At 39.0% G+C, this 16,699-nt stretch overlaps 1 protein-coding gene across 2 annotated transcripts in view; it reads left to right on the plus strand.

Moving 5' to 3' along the window:
• Positions 1 to 16,699, plus strand: part of UBQLN1 (ubiquilin 1) — a 56,842-nt gene that overhangs the window by 20,589 nt on the left and 19,554 nt on the right. For both annotated transcript variants that reach the window (XM_058301595.1, XM_058301596.1), the window contains exon 2: positions 7,578 to 7,729. In XM_058301595.1, coding sequence (XP_058157578.1) covers positions 7,578 to 7,729 — 152 coding nt within the window. The remainder of the gene's footprint in view (positions 1 to 7,577; positions 7,730 to 16,699) is intronic.

The following is a 16,699-nucleotide window of genomic DNA, read 5'->3' on the forward strand; positions in this document are numbered from 1 at the left end:
ACAGGGGACACCCGTGCGTGGCATAGCACTCCTTGCGCACATCAGCACTGCGCTGGGCTAGCACATCACACAGGTCTGGAGGCCCTGGGTTTGAATCCTGGACCTCCCATGTGGTAGGCGGATGCTCTATCCATTGAGCCAAATCTGCTTCCCAGAGAGATAATAATTTGAAAGGATTATTGCAGAGGAGAATCAAACCTGGGATGACTGGTTGAACTAGGTAATTTATAAAGTTTTTCCAGGCTTGTGGCTATGTAATTCTAGGAAAAAATGGGTGGAATAAAAGAGCTTGGCTTCTAGAGGGATATGTCTCAGTTTCTGAATTATTAATTCAGCTTATTTGAATACTTGTATTGTGGTCAGTGGTATTTGAGGTATGGTTGAAAATGCTAAAATATCCCTGATGATGAGCTCTGGGGAATGCTGAAGCAACTGAGAGGAAGTAGGAGTCAGCACTTAGGTAGGAAGGGGCCAGAGTAGGTGGCTTTCTGCCTCTGGAAAGGGACTGATGTCAGAGACAAAGAACCATCATATTGGGTGAAATGACCATTAAATAAATTTACTAATTGTGACAGACCTTATTTGGTATTCATTATTAAAGCTGGTCATTTAGTTTTCCTGGTATAAATTATAGTTTTGGTAATGTGTGGTGTTGATGGTAGCACAACATTGTGAATGTAATTAACTGCACAGAACTATATGTTTGAATGTGGTTAAAATGGGAAATTTTAGGCTGTAATATGTTACTAGAATAAAATAAAAAATCCAAGGAGCTGCACAGCACAGTGAACCCTAAGTTAAACCATGAACTATAGTTAATAGTACAATTATAAAAATGTACTTTTATCAATTGTAACAAACGTACCACACCATTATAAGTGTTAATAATAGGGTGTTATATGGTATCCTGTATTTTATGAATGTTTTTTCTATAAACCCACAATTCTCTAGTTAATAAAAACTGAAGAGTAACAAACTTAAGGAAAAAAAAGCGAAATAACATTAGCTGATGACTAGACAAAATATGATATATACATACAATGGAATATTATTCAAGTTTGAAAAGGAATGAAGTTCTGACACGTGCTACTACACAGATGAACCTTGAGGACATCATCTTTTTTTGAGGTACTAGGGCTGGGGATTGAACAGGACCTTGTGTGTGGGAAGCTAGCACTCCATCACTGAGCCACATCAGTTCTCCTGAGTTGGTTTCATTTGTTTGCTTCTTGTATGTTTTTGTTTTTAGGAGGTACTGGGGATCAAACCTGGGACACCTCCCATGTGGGAAATAGGCACTCTTAATCACTTAAGCCACATCCGCTCCCCATCATCATTTTTTTTTAAACAATTATTTCTTCCCCTTCCCCATCCTGCTGTTTTTGCTGTTTACATCCATTTGCTGTGTGATCTTCTGTATTTATTTTTCTTTTTTGTCTTCTCATCTTTCTCTTCTAGGATTTACTGGGATTTGATCTTGGGGACCTCTGATGTGGAGAGGTTCCCAGTCAATTGCGCCACCTCAGTTCCTGGTCTTTGCTGTGCTTCACCTTGACTCTCCCCTTTGTCTCTCCTCTGTATCGTCATCATCTTGCTGTGTGACTCACTACTGTGGGCGCTGGCTCACCACATGGGCACTTGGCTTGCTGCATGGGTACTCAGCTTGCCACGCGGGCACTGGCTCACCATGCGGGCACTCACATGAGCACTCGCTCGCCACATGGGCACTTGTGTGGGTACTCATCTCACCATGTGGGCACTGGCTTGCTGCACAGGCATGCTTTCTCTTCTTTTTCACCAGGAGGCCCCGGGGATCAAACCTGGATCCTCCTCTATGGTAGGCGGAGGTGTCATCACTTGATGCACATCCATTTCCCCCCATCATCTTTTTTAAAAATCAGTTTTGTTGAAACTTAATTCATAAACCATACATTCCATCTAAAAGTATACAGTCAGTGGAATTTGGTATAATTACAGAGTTGTGCATTTATCACTTCAGTCAATATTAGAGCATTTTTATTACTCAAAAAACAAACAAAAAACCCCACCCTTTAGTAGTCACCTCTCAATCTCTATCCTTCTCCTGCCATATATAGCTGCTAATCGATTTCCATTTGAGGACATCATCTTAAGTGAAATAAGTCAGATACAAAGGGACAGACATTGTATGATTCCACTTATGTGAAATAGCTAGAAATTCATAGAAACAGAAAAGAGTACTGGTTACTAGGGGCAGGGGAAAGGAGGAATGGGGCATTAATGCAAAATGAGTATAGAGTTTCTGTTGGGAGTGATAGGAAAGTTCGGATACTGAATGGTGGTGAGGGCCCCCAACATTGTGAATGTGATTAATCCCACTGATTGGGAGGTGGAAAAGTTTATGTTGTGTATATGTTTCCACAATTTAAAAAAAGGGAGAGAGAGACCAAAGAGACAATGACAAATGTAATACATGCTCCTGGACTATATCTAATAATGGAGGAGAAAGTGTCCCAAATAACATTATTGGGACATATGAAAAAATGTGCATTATAGACTCTAAGCTTTATCTCAAGGTTAAAATTTTCGCTTGATAGCTGTATGTAAGGAATATGGTTACATAGGTGAATATCCTTGGTCTTAAGAAAAGTATTAAAAATTCAAGGTACATGATTTATATAGCCTGTTCTCAAATGTTTTGAAAATAGATGGATAGACAGAATGATATGGCAAATGTATTTTAGTTTCCCTGCTGCTAAAACAAATACTTTTCAGTGGGTTGGCTTAAACAGTGGGAATTTTATCAGCTCCTAGTTTTGAGGCTTGAAGTCCAAAATTGGGGCATCAGCAAGTCAGTGCTTGCTCCCAAAGAGATGGGTGTTCTGGGGCAGGCTGCCAGCAATCCTTGGTCCTTGACTTTTCTGTCTTGGCATTGTACATGGCAGTGTCTTCTCCTTTCTCCTCTAGGTTTCTTGCTCTTCATATGGATTCTCTTTTCTTTGCTTATAAGAACTTCAGTCATAGCATATTAGGTCCTATCCTCATTCTGTCTGAGCACATTTTAGCTAATAACATCTTCAGAGGTCCTGTTTAAAAATGGGTTCACATCCACAGGATCAGGGGTTGGCACCTGATTGTGCCTTTTTGTGGGAGACATAATCTAATCCACATGTGGCAAAATGTTAAATTTGGTGGATCTGGGTATCTGTGTGTGGGGTATATTGGAGTTGTCTGATGGGGTTGGTATTTTTACAACTGCACTGTAGGTTTGAAAAAAATCCTTTCTTACAATCATATATATTTTATAAGAGAATTTTATTTAGAATTTTAAAGTGCACTTTACAACTCAATAATAAAAAGACAACCCTCTTTTTAAAATGGGCAAAGCATCTGAATAGATACTTCTATTCAAAGAAGATATACAAATAAGCAGTAAGCACATGAAAAAATGCTAAAAATCATTAGTCGTCAGGGAGATACAAATCAAAACTACAGTGAGATACCACTTAACATCCACTAGTGTGGCTGTAATCAGTAAATCAGATACCAGTGTTGATGAGGATGTGGAATAAGTGGAACCCTCATGCACTGCTCACGGAAATATAAAAGGATGCCACCACTTTGGAAACCACTCTTGGCAGTTCCTCAGAAGGTTGAAATTTATTAGCTTACAGTTGAGGCTGTGAGAATGTACAAATCAAGGCATCATCAAGGCAATGCTTTCTTCCGAAGATTGGCTGCTGGTGATCCTGGACTCTGTCACATGGCAAGGCACATGCCGGCACCTGCTGATTTCTTCCTTATCCAGATTTCATTGTTTTCAGCATCTTGGTTCCCTGGCCTTTGGTTCCCTGGCTTTCTCTTTCTCTGTATTCATCCATTTATAAAGGACTCCAGTAGGAGGATTAAGACTCACTCTGGCTCCTACCATAACTGAAATAACCTAATCAAAGGCCCTACTTAAAGTCAGTTTACACCCACAGGAATGGGTTAGCTTTAAGACCATGACTTTCTGGGGTATATATTATCTATAAATTCCACTCCTAGGAACTGAAAACACACCTACATGAATCTTTTACAACAATGTTTATAGCAGTATTATTCATAATAGCCAACAGGTGAAACAACCCAAATGCTTATCACCTGATGGATAAGCCAATTATTACATATCCATACAGTGGAATATTATTTAGAAATAAGGAATGAAGTCATGATACATGTTACAATATGGGTGAACCTTGAAAACATTATGCTAAGTAAAAGGAGTCAGTCACGAAAGACCATGTTTTATGATTCCATTTATATGACATCTCCATAGTTGGGAAATCTCTAGAGACAAAGTAGGTAAAAGTGTTTTTTTTTTTTTTTTAAAGATTTATTTTTTATTTATTGCTCTCCCCTCCCCCGCACACCCGTTGTCTGCTCTGTATGTCCATTTGCTGTGTGTGCTTCTGTGACCGCTTCTATCCCTATCAGCCACACCGTGGTTTCTTTTTGTTGCGTCATCTTGTGTCACCTCTCCGGGTGTGTGGCGCCATTCTTGGGCAGGCTGCACTTCCTTTCGCGCTAGGTGGCTCTCCTTACGGGGTGCACTCCTTGCACATGGGGCTCCCCTACGCGGGGGACACCCCTGTGTGACAGGGCACTCCTTGGGCGCATCAGCACTGCTCATGGGCCAGCTGCGCACGGGTCAGGGAGGCCCGGGGTTTGAACCGTGGACCTTCCATGTGGTAAGTGAATGCCCTGTCCATTGGGTCAAGTCCGCTTCCCAAAAGTGGTTTTTACATCTGAAAGAATGAGGAGATTGAAGAGGAGGGGAATGCAGTTAGCTAAAGGGATATTGGGAAGTGGATGTCGCTCAAGTGATAGAGCTTCCGCCTACCATATGGGGGGACCTGGGTTTGATCCCTGGGATTTCCTGGTGAAAAAGAAGAGAAAGTGTGCCTGCGGGGTGAGCCAGTGCCCACGCAAGTGAGCCACATAACTAGATGATGATGCATCAAAAGAGAGACAAGGGGAGAGTCAAGATGGAGTGCATCAGAGACCAGGAACTGAGGTGGTGCACTTGACAGGGAACTTCTCTCCACATCAGGGGTCTCCAGGATGGAATCCTGGTGAATCCTAGAGGAGAAAAAATGAGACATAGATACAAAAGATCACACAGGGATTGGACACAGCAAAAACAGCAGGGCAGGAGGAGGGGAAGGGGGGAAAATAATTACTCTTTAAAGGGTATGGGGCTTCTTTTTGAGGTGTTGAAAATGTTCTAAAATTAACGAGTGATGGTTGTACATATCTAAGAATATACTAAAGACTTCGTTTTACCCTTTAAATGGGTGTATTTTGTGGTATGTGAAATATGTCTCAAAGTTGTTGGAAAAATACTGTTAGTGAGTATTCGGAAGGATGTAAGTAGATGTGTCTTCGATGTAGCATTTTACCTTCAAATCCTGTAGTATAAAATACTATATAATTACATGTTAGATAATGTTATATACCTAAGTCATTTATTTCATAATGACATGTGAAGGAACATCAAGGACTCAAAGGGATTCCTGAGTTTAAGATTAAGTAACACAGGTCTAGATTAATGCTTTTATTTTACATACTAATGAGATCTAGGTAGATTGGTCTTTGAAGTGAGATCTAGGTCTGAATCTTAACCCAGTAGTTTATGAGTTGTACCACTATGAGTATGGGGATATATTTCACCTCTCTTTGTTTCTGTATCTGAAGTAGGATTAAAAACCACCTGCCATACAGAGTTGTTGAGGAGTAACAGAGCCAACATAGTTGTAGCTTCCACTTGGTGACCACTTGGGTGCATGGTGCATGCATTTTGTATACATTCTCCAGTAATCCTCACAAAACCATGTGTTCTGACTTTCATTTCATTATTTCTAGTAGCTACAAAAGGTAAAGTAGAGATTTATAATAATGGGAGGATAGTTAAATTATGGTGAATCATCTCTATATAAATGAATAGTATGCATATGTTTTACAAAATTTTAAAAATTGCTTGGAAATTGTATATTTTAGATAAAAGGATTCTGTATGTATTATCTCAAAAAGTGAAAGAAAACATAGCTGGAAAAGCTCCAGAATATTTATGGCAGTATGGTTATTTTTTAATAATTTTATACCTTTTTATATGTCTCAATCAGAAAAACATTCATGTGAGTTCATAAAGATAAAAACCCATTGTTTATATTGAGTTTTGTAACTTGATTATAGAGAATTACAAAAGTAAAATTTAATGAACTTTCATATACTTATCTCAGTGATAGACATATGGCCAATCTTGTTTTATTTATATACCCTGAAATACCTCCCTGAAAAAAATTTTTTTAAAGATTTATTTACTTTATTCTTCATTTATTTATAATCTCCCCCTTCCCCAAATGGTTCTCTTGTCTGCCTGCTCCTTGTTTGCTTGCCTCCTCCAGGAGGCACTGGGAACCAAACTCGGGACCTCCCACATGAGAGGCGAGTGCCCAACAGCTTGAACCACCTCTGTTATGGCATCTGCTCCTTACAGCGGGGGTGGCATCTGCTTGTTGTCTTTTAGGAGGCACTTGGACTTGAACCTGGGACACCCCCCCCCCCAATGTGGTAGGCAGGCACCCAACTGGTTGGGCCACATCTGCTTCTCTCCCCTTAATTTGATATTACATCATTAATGTGTTTCTGCAGTTACTGTGACAACCAGAAATATCCCCACATATTCCCAGAATGCCCCTTTGGGAAGAGTACCATCAATCATTGAGAACTACTGGTAGAGGGGGAGGGGTAAAATGCTTTGAAAAAGCTATGATTCTTTTGCTGAGTTTGGATTTACCATGCCCTGACACAGTCTATTAATGTTGGTTCCTGGACCCCACCTTGAAGTTTCTGATTCTGACAGATAAAGCCTAAGCATACAGGTGATTGTGGTGAAAGTTTGATCTAGCATGAAATAAGTAGTACACTACTCTATATAATATGATATTCTTTTTCTTCTGTTTGTTTTTACTTGTTATTCTCTTCTCTGGAAAGCCTTTTTTCAGGTTTTCTGGGTTACTTCCTAATCTTTCTTCAGTTTTCATTTCTCGAAAGCCTTAACGCCCCACTGTGCTTTCACTGTGCTTTTATGGTTTACGTGATTGACTCTCATTGGCCTGTTTTTCAGGAATACATTTTGCTTTTTATCTTTGCATCTCTGTTGTAATGCTTGCTAATGTTGGATGAAAAGAAATAGGGAGGATAATATAATAGGCCAAGAATATGAGGTTGGCTATACATGTATTCACTTTGAAAGGAGCTGGACTGGTGATGGAAATCTGAGGAATGGGGTTATTGTAAACTTGGTAAGAACTAGTGTATCTTGACCTGTATTTGATACCATTCACATAAAAAGAGTAAAGATTGTGAAGAAATGAATTGGTAGGCCTTAGCCTAATTAAGATCAAGATATTGGTTACAGAAAACATACATCTTTAACTTGTTTGAATTGTAATATCTATAAAAGGGGCCTATTTGACATATTTCTAGAAACTAGACTGGATGGTGCCATGCAAACACCTGTAATAAATATTTATTTTATTTTTATCTTAATTTAGTTCAAGGAAGAAATCTCTAAGCGTTTCAAATCGCATACCGACCAACTTGTGTTAATATTTGCTGGAAAAATTTTAAAAGATCAAGATACTTTGAGTCAGCATGGAATTCATGATGGACTTACTGTTCACCTTGTCATCAAAACACAAAACAGGTATGATTTTAGAAGACATACAGCTTTAAGCTGTGGATAAGTGTTTATATTCCTTCTTTAATTAAATGATTTTTCCCTCCCATTAATATTTAAATGGATTAAAATTCATTCTTTGTTGCTTTTTAAAAAATGTGATTTGGTAATGTTAATGCTTATGTTTGTCAAACAACCATTAAGTATTTTAAAAGGTTCATTAGTCTTTAGTTATATCTAAATTATTTGAATGACAGAACAAGCAATTAATGCATTTTTAGGTATGTTTTTTTGTTTTAGTGAGAGTTTTAGATAAAAATTAGGAGAACCTCATCTTAGCATACCATAAATCAATTACCATATTTTATTGAATCCAGGATACTAGTTTCTTTTAGCTTTTAATTTTGAAATAATTTCAAACTTACATACATTTGCAAAAATAATACACAATGCCATAAAGCGAATCTGGCATACCCCGACACCCCCAAATACACTGATCCACCAATTTTTAACGTTTTGCCACTTTGCTTGTATTTGTCTGTTTTCTGAACATTCGAAAGCAATTCGTACATGTCACGCTTCTTGAACATCTAATAGTTCATGTACATTTTCTATGAACAAGGATATTCACTTATGTAATCACCTTAAGTGCAGTTACCAAGTTAAGAAATTTAGCACTTAAAAACACAAGAACATTCCTCTATTACAAGGTATTAAGAATATGGAGATACATGGAAAAGTACAACTAATGTAATGTATAGACTAAAGTTAATAATATTTTTACAGCAATGGCAAAGAAGGTACTATATCAATCCTAAGGGTCAGTAATGAAGGTATAGAAAAAGGTATGGGATTTTTCCTTTTGGCATAATGCCAGGTGTTCTGAAATGGACTAAGCTGATGATAGCACAACTCTGTGATAAAACTCTGAGCCATGGTGGATACAATTTTGGATGGATTGTACAAGGCAGGGGACTGTAAAGTGAACCCCATGGTGAATGATGGACTTTGGCTAACAGTACAAATAGGAGAATATTCTCTTTTGAATTCTAACAAATAAATAATGCTAATACATGGTGTTAATAATAGGATGGTTTGTGGGAAAAACACCAGATATAAGCTATGGCCTATAGATAACAATATGATGTTGTTTTTTCATCAGTTGTAACAAATGTGTCACAACAGTGTAAGGTGTTGATGGTAAGGCAGTGTATGAAAATCCTGTATGGTATGCATGACTGTTTTGTGAAGTCATAATGTAACAAATTTTCAAAAAAATTAAATTTAGCACTGATATGAAGCTTACATGCTAAATTTCAATTCTTCTCACCCAGCCCAGTAGTGTCCTTTTTAGCCATTTCTCTTCTATTCTTAGATCCCATCCAGTATCAGGTATTGCATTTAATTGTCATTATCTCTTTAGTTTCTCTTTTTTATTAACTGTAGAGTCATATATACAGCAAATCTTGCCATCCCAAACTCTTCCCAGGCATACCATCCAATGGGATTAATCACACATTCACAGTGTTACAGTACCTTCACCACCATTTGTTATTAGAACTTTCTTTTCACCCCAATCAGAAACCCTACACTCAGTTTGCATGAACTTCCCATTGCCCCTCACCCCCACTCCTGGTAACCTGTACTCTACTTTCTGTCTCTCTGAGTTTGCATATTCTCTGATATATTCTTTGTGGTTACAATGGACTTATATTTAACATCTAAATCTAGTTTGTTTACATACCAATTTAAATTCAATATTAGGTACAAACTATGTTCCTGTACCCCTCTTTTCCCCCACCTTTTTGTAGTTCTTGGCACAGATTACATGTTTATACTTGATGAATCTAATCTAAACCACTGATTTATCATTTCATTTAGTACATTTGCCTTTTAGATCCTGTAGGAGGTAAAAATTGGAGCTACAAACCAAAAGTACAATAGTACTTGCGTTTATATTTCCCCATGCCATTATCCTTACCTGGGATCTTTATTTTTGTGTGTGTGTCTTCAGTCAGTTGTCTGGTGTCCTTTCCTTTCAACTTGGAAAATTCTGTTTATCATTTCTTACAGGGCTGATCTAGTTGTGATGAAGACCCTCAGGTTTTGTTTATCTGAGAATGTCTTAATCTTGCATTTTTGAAAGGCAGTTTTTGCTGGATATAGAATTCTTGGTTGACAATTTTTTGTTTTCAGCAATTAAAATATGTCTTTCCATTGCCTTCTTGCCTCCATGATTTCTGATGAGAAATTAGCGCTTAATATTAGTGGAGTGCCCTTGTATGTGATAGGTTGCTTCTCTCTTGAGGCTTTCAGAAATCTCTCTGTGGCATTTGACAGTAGGATTATTACATGATATGTGTTGGTCTTTTCCTGTTTGGAGTTTGTTGAGTATCTTGGATGTGTTTATTCATATCTTTTGTTTAATTTGGGAAATTCTCAGCTGTTGTTTCTTTGAATATTCTTTTTGCTCCTTCCTTTCCTTCTGGGATTCCCCCAATAGTATATTGGTACACTTGATGATATCCCTTAGGTTCCTCACGCTCTATTCACTTTTCTTAATTCTTTCTTTCTTGTTTTCCTCAGACTGGGTGATCCCACTTGTCTTACTTTCAGAAGTTCACTGATTCTCTCTACTAGCTCAATCTGTTGTTGAATCCCTCTAGGAAATTTTTTAAAAAATTATTGTATTGAAGTATATCACTCATACATAAACATACATAAACAATAAGTATAATAATAGTTGTGAACTTACAAAACAAACATATATAACATCATACAGGACTCTCAAAACTCACCCTACCACCAATAACTTGCATTGTTGTTAAATCTTTTTAACTAATGATTAAAGAGCATTGTCAAAATATTACTACTAACCAAAGTATTTTTACCCCAACTCACCCTATTATTATTATTTTTATATCATTTATATATGAACATACATAAACAATTGTATAGTAAAAGTTGTGAACTTTACAGAGCAAGCACGCATAACATCATACAGGGGTCCCATACATCAACCCTCCACTAACACCTTGCATTGTCATGAGATGTTTGTTACAAATTATGAAAGAATATTGTCAAAATTTTACTACTAATCATAGTCTTTATCTTAAATTTGGTGTGTCTTTCCCCCAACCCACCCGATTATTATTTTTTAAATATATTTTTTATGACAGAAGTTATAAACTTCGAAAACAATCATGCAAAATTCCCAAACAATACCCTTCCAACACACCACATTGTGTTAGAACATTTGCTACAGATGCGATAATATCATCTGATTGTTACCATGTCCATAGTGTACATTTGGCTCACATTTTCCATACTGTCTCATTATCAACACAATACATCTTTCACATAGATGCAAGAATATTATATTATTACCACTAACCACAGTCCATAGGTCACTCCAGCAGATTTTTCCCATGCTTCTCCACATTCCCAACACCCTGCAGTAGTATTTGCTCTAGCTCACAAAGGACACTCTTGCATATGTACCATCAACCACAATTCTCATCCACCTGGTGGTTTACTCTGCTTTTCAGTTCCTAGTATTATTCTCTAGCATTCTGTCAATTGCCATTTACATCCCTAAACTACCATTTTAAGCCACCTTCCCATGTATAAACTAGCTGTTACTCACTTTGTATTACCATCCACTCTATACATTTCCACACTTTTACAGTAAAGCTAATTAAAACGTCTACATATATTTAACATCTCCGTCCTCCTCTTATCTCCTTTAAGAATCCGCCAACTACCACCAGGTCTTGAAGATATTTTCCTACAATTCTAGAAGTTTTATAGTTCTTGTTTTCATTTTTAGGTTTTTGATCCATTTTGAGTTAATATTTCGATAAGGTGTGAGATAGGGGTCCTCTTTCCTTCTTTCAACTATGGATGTCCAGTTCTTTCAGCACCATTTGTTGAATGGATTGTTCTGCCCCAGCTGTGTGGGTTTGACAGGCTAGTCAAAAATCACTTGACCATACATGTGAGGGTCTGTTTGTGAACCATTAATTTGGTTCCACTGGTGTATGTGTCTTTGTCTGTCTTTAGGCCAGTACCATGCTGTTTTTACCTCTATAGCTAGGTAATATGATTTAAAGTCTGGTGATGAGGATTTGTTTTTCCTTTTCATGATGTTTTTGGCTATTCAGGACCCCTTACCTTCCAAATAAATTTGATGGTCGTGTTTTTAATTTTTTTTAATGCTGGTGGAATTTTTATCAGGATTGCATTGAATCTGTATATCAGTTTGAGTAGAATTGACATCTTAATGATATTTAGTCTTCCAGTCCATGAGTATGGAATGCTCTTCCAGTTATTTAGGACTTTTTTGATTTCTTTTAATACAGAGTTGCAGTTTTCTGAATACAGCTGCTTTACATCATTGGTTAAGTTTATTCCTGACTGAGTTTTATCTGTCATATTTTATTTTCACCATGCTTTTGACACTTGTAGTTACTTTTATTGATACAATCATCATTTCTGGACTCTCTTCCAGGCCTTTGTCTCCTGTCTTTTCAGGCTCTAGCACACCCTTTAGTATTTCCTGAAAATATGGTCGCTTGCTTAGAAATTCTCTCAGTTTCTGTTTATCTGTGAATATTCTAATCTCGCCCTCATTTTCGAAAGACAGTCTTGCTGGATATAAGATTCTTGGCTGGAAGTTTTTCTCTTGTAGTGTCTTAAATATATCAGACCACTGTCTTCTTGCCTCCATGGTTTCTGGTGAGAAGTCAGCGCTTAATCTTATTGGATATCCCTTATATGTTATGCATTGCTTTTCTCTTGCTGCTCTCAGAATTCTCTCTTTGTCTTTGGCATTTGACATTCTGATGAATATGTGTCTTGGAGTTGATCTGTTTGGATTTTTTCGGATGGAAGTACATTGTGCTTCTTGGACATGGATATCTATGTTCTTCAGTAGGGTTGGGAAATTTTCTACCATTTTTTCTTTAAATATTCCTTCTGCCCCTTTTCCCTTCTCTTCTGGGAAACCCATGACAAGTATGTTTGCATGCCTTTTGCTGTCATTTAGTTCCTTGAGACCTTGTTTACTTTTTCCATCCTTCATCTGGTTCTTTTGTATGTTCACTTTCAGAGGCCATTTCTTCAAGCTCACCAATCCTTTCTTCTGCCTCCTCAAATCTGCTATTGTATGATGCCAGTGTTTTTAAAATTTCATTTATTGCACCTTTCATTCATAAGATCTGCTATTTTTCTATGTATGCTTTCAGATTCTTCTTTGTGCTCATCCTGTGTCGTCTTAATATTCTTAATGTCTTTAGCCACCTCTTTGAATTTATTAAGGAGGTTTGTTTGAACATCTATGATTAATTGTCTCAACTCGTTATGTCATCTGGAGGCTTATCTTGTTCTTTTAACTGGGCCATAGCTTCCTATTTCTTGGTGTGGATTGTAATTTTTTTGTTGGTGTCTTCGCATCTGGCTTACTAGAGTATTTATTTCTGGCTGCAGTTTTTCTCTTTAGTTTAGGGCTTCCTGCCCTTTCTCCCTTGCTGGTTGTGCAGTAGAAGCCAAGCAAGTAGTTGGTGCTGTAAGCTGGGGAGGCTCAAGCTGCCCTCATTGTGCCAGGGACCAATGAAGCTTCTTGCAACTTTCTCCTTTGCCAGGGGGTAGGGACAGAGTCACAGCTGTGTGGTACAATCCAAGTCGTGCAGGCCTAGACTGTAGTTGGCTAGAGAGACTGATGAAGCTTCATGCCCCTTTCTCAAACCCTGCCTGGGGCGGGAATGGAGCTGCATGTGTGGGCAGCAGTCTATGCAGTGTGGGTCTAAGTTGACCGCAGTTGCCCTGGTAGACTTCCGATTTTCAGTCTTTTCCAGCCAGAGTTATCTGCAGTCACCTGGATAGGCAGGTACAGGATGAAAGAAACCAGTTTCTACTGTCACTGTGATTTTCAGTCCTGGCTTCCCCTCAGGCTGGGGGTGGAGTCAAAATGGTGGCCACTGGCCTCTTTTGGACTTGGGCTGATTCACACCCAGCTGTTCGCAGGGTTATATCTTAACCAGCTGAGTCTACGGATCAGTAGCCGAAATCAGCAGCCATCCATCTCTTACTCCCCTGTTTTTGGGAAATGGAGCTTCCAATTCCAGCCAGAGAATAGCTCCTTGGGCTGCTTGTGCTGCCAAAGGTGGCCTCCTTGGCTCTGGACCTCCGCATCTTAGCTGATGATTTCCGTAGATGCTGGCGCTGGTCCCCGTACCTTCCTTCCTGCTGGAGGTGCTACGGGCACCTAGGCTAGAGCTGCAATTTGACCTGGATGGAAAGAAGCTGATCCCTACCAGTGCTGTGATTTTCAGTCCACCCTGCTTCCCTCATGCCTGGCTTGGAGTTCAGATGGTGACCCCCAGCCTCTTTCTGATTTGGACAGGCTCAAACTTTTTGTTGTTCTCAGAATTATACTTTAGCTTGCTGAATTTACTCATCAGAGCCTGGAGTTGGTGCCCAATCGTCTCTTCCTCCCCCATTTTTGGTTAAGTGGAGCTTTCTATTCCTGCTGTGGAAAAGCTCCTGAGGCGGCTTGTGCCTCCTGTGGAGGATGGGCACTGGCCTCTGGGGTGTGGAGCGCTCTGCTTACAAGTCTTCTCTGCAGATGGGTAGTCTCCTCCTTCCATTCCTTCAAGGATGTTGCAGGATGCTCTTCTGGCCTCCTAGAGCCCCTAAATAGTTGAGTTGCTTCAGCTAGCTCCAGAGAGCTCTGGGTATTTACTCTGCTGCCATCTTGCTGGTTCTTCCCTCCAGGAAATTTTAAATTTCGGTTATGGTCATCTTTGCTTTCTTTCATTCTTTTTATAGTTTCTGTCTCTTTAGTGATGTTTTGCTTGTCCCTTTTTCCTTTGACTTTTTGACATATTTAGGTCTTTGTTGTTTTCGGAAGTCTTTGTGTGTAATCTCCCAGGTCTGATCCTCTGATCCTTCTCCTTGATAACATCTCATGCTTTAATTTTTTTCATTTCCTGAGCCATCATTTCCTGATGAGTATTTTGTAATCTTTTATCAAAAACTGGATGTTTTGATATTTTAAGATATTATTGCTGAAATTTGGCCTCTCAGCCATCTCTTGGTTAAGCTTATATCCAGCAGATGTTATGACAGAGCTTTATTTGATTGCCAGTAGCTAACATGAAGAAAAAAGAAAGAAAACACCTTTTCTAGTCTTTGCAGATTGACCTGTGTTGAGTGCTCTCTTTCAGGGCTTACCCTACTGTGAATTTAGAGAATAGCGCCAGGCCGAAGTGTAGGGGCCTCTCTAGTCCTTTCTGTGTTTATAGCTTGTGCGTATCGCCCTAGAAATTTCCCTGTTTACACACATACAAATGTCCCCCTTCCCTAGGAAACAGTTTTCTGGAGGTCCTGGATACTGCATTGTGTGCCTACAGCATCCATTTCCTTACCTTCCCACTGCCCAGCATTCTGTAAGTTAGTTGTTTGAGCTGTGTCTTCTAAAAGCAGGGCAAGTTCTAAGATGGTGTGTCCCTTAGGCCACCAGTAGACAGATTGGGCTAGACATACATGCTGCCAGTATGTGCACAAGGGTTACTCTGCTCCTTCCAGAACTGGGACCTGGACTTTGCACTGGGAGCACAGGCCATCTCTTTGCTGAGCCAGTGATGGGTTGGTGAGGTGCCAGTCAGAGTACCAGGAGATCCTACTAGCTTTAAGTAGCCTTTTTCTTGATCTGTTGCTGACTCTGTTACTGCAGTTCTTTAACTGTTTTCTGGAGCTTTGAGAAAGATGTTTCTGCTGCTTCTGCTAGTTGTTCATATTTCTGCTGCGGGGGTGGAGCTGAAGCTTTTTGCCCTGCCATCATGATGGGGGCGGAGCCTCTACATGGCACCATCAGTTTTTAAGAGGTACCTTTATTTTGGATATTACTATGAAATAATACTGCCACGTTTTCTTATCACCTAAAAATTTTATACTATGCTTGGTGAGTTCCTTTTGATACATTTGGATATGGATTTTTATCTACTTTTCTATGTGTATGGAAAGGAAAAGAAAATATAAGTGAATTAAATTGGATAAATCCTTAAAATAATTTCACATTCATAGTGATTGTTTTGAATCTGTTTTTTACTTAGTCATTAAAGTTTGTATTTTTCCATATCAAACTCTGTACTATCAAGACCATTGGTGGTGAAACATTTCTTGAAAAAGTGCTACACAGGGAGCAGATGTAGTGCAAGCAATTGAGTGTCTGCTTCCCACGGATGAGGTTCTTGGTTCGATTCCTGGCACCTCCTTAAAAAAAAGTGCTATTTTCCCTAGTATTTTCTTCCATGTCTTTGACACCCATTCTTCAGGTTTTTGGTTTTTTTTTTTTGCTGGTGTTCCCCTAATAGCAAATCTTTGTTTCACTGACATAAAATTTATTTCTCTTAATCTTCTTTTTGTGATTTTCTATATACACCAATAACATTCTCTTTTTTTTAATTGTTCAGCAATTATCAATTTTTTTTTTAAGATTTATTTATTTATTTCTCTCCCCTTCCCCTCATTGTCTGCTCTCTTGTGTTCATTTGCTGTGTGCTCTTTTGTGTCTGCTGGCATTATCAGGTGGCACTGGGAAGCTGAGTCTCTTTTTTGTTGTATCATCTTGGTGTGTCAGTTCTCCATGTGTGTGGTGCCACTCCTGGGTGGCTCTCCTTGCGTGGTACACACCTTGCTCGTGGAGCACCCCTCTGCGGGGGCACCCCAGCATGGCATGGCACTCCTTGCGCGGCAGCACTGCGCATGGGCCAGCTCACCACATGGGTCAGGAGACCCTGGGAATCAAACCCTGGACCATCCATATGGTAGGTGGATGCTCTGTCAGTTGAGCCATGTCTGCTTCCCCACAATAACATTCAGTGCCAATTACTGGTATAATCTTGTTGAAGACACTTTGTGATAATTAAGCCTAACGTGTCGTATGACATAAAACAGGTATGGTATGCACTTGGTCATAAATCTGACATCACCTGT

This window comes from Dasypus novemcinctus, chromosome 8, assembly GCF_030445035.2.
Source record: "Dasypus novemcinctus isolate mDasNov1 chromosome 8, mDasNov1.1.hap2, whole genome shotgun sequence".
Lineage (NCBI taxonomy): Eukaryota > Metazoa > Chordata > Mammalia > Cingulata > Dasypodidae > Dasypus > Dasypus novemcinctus.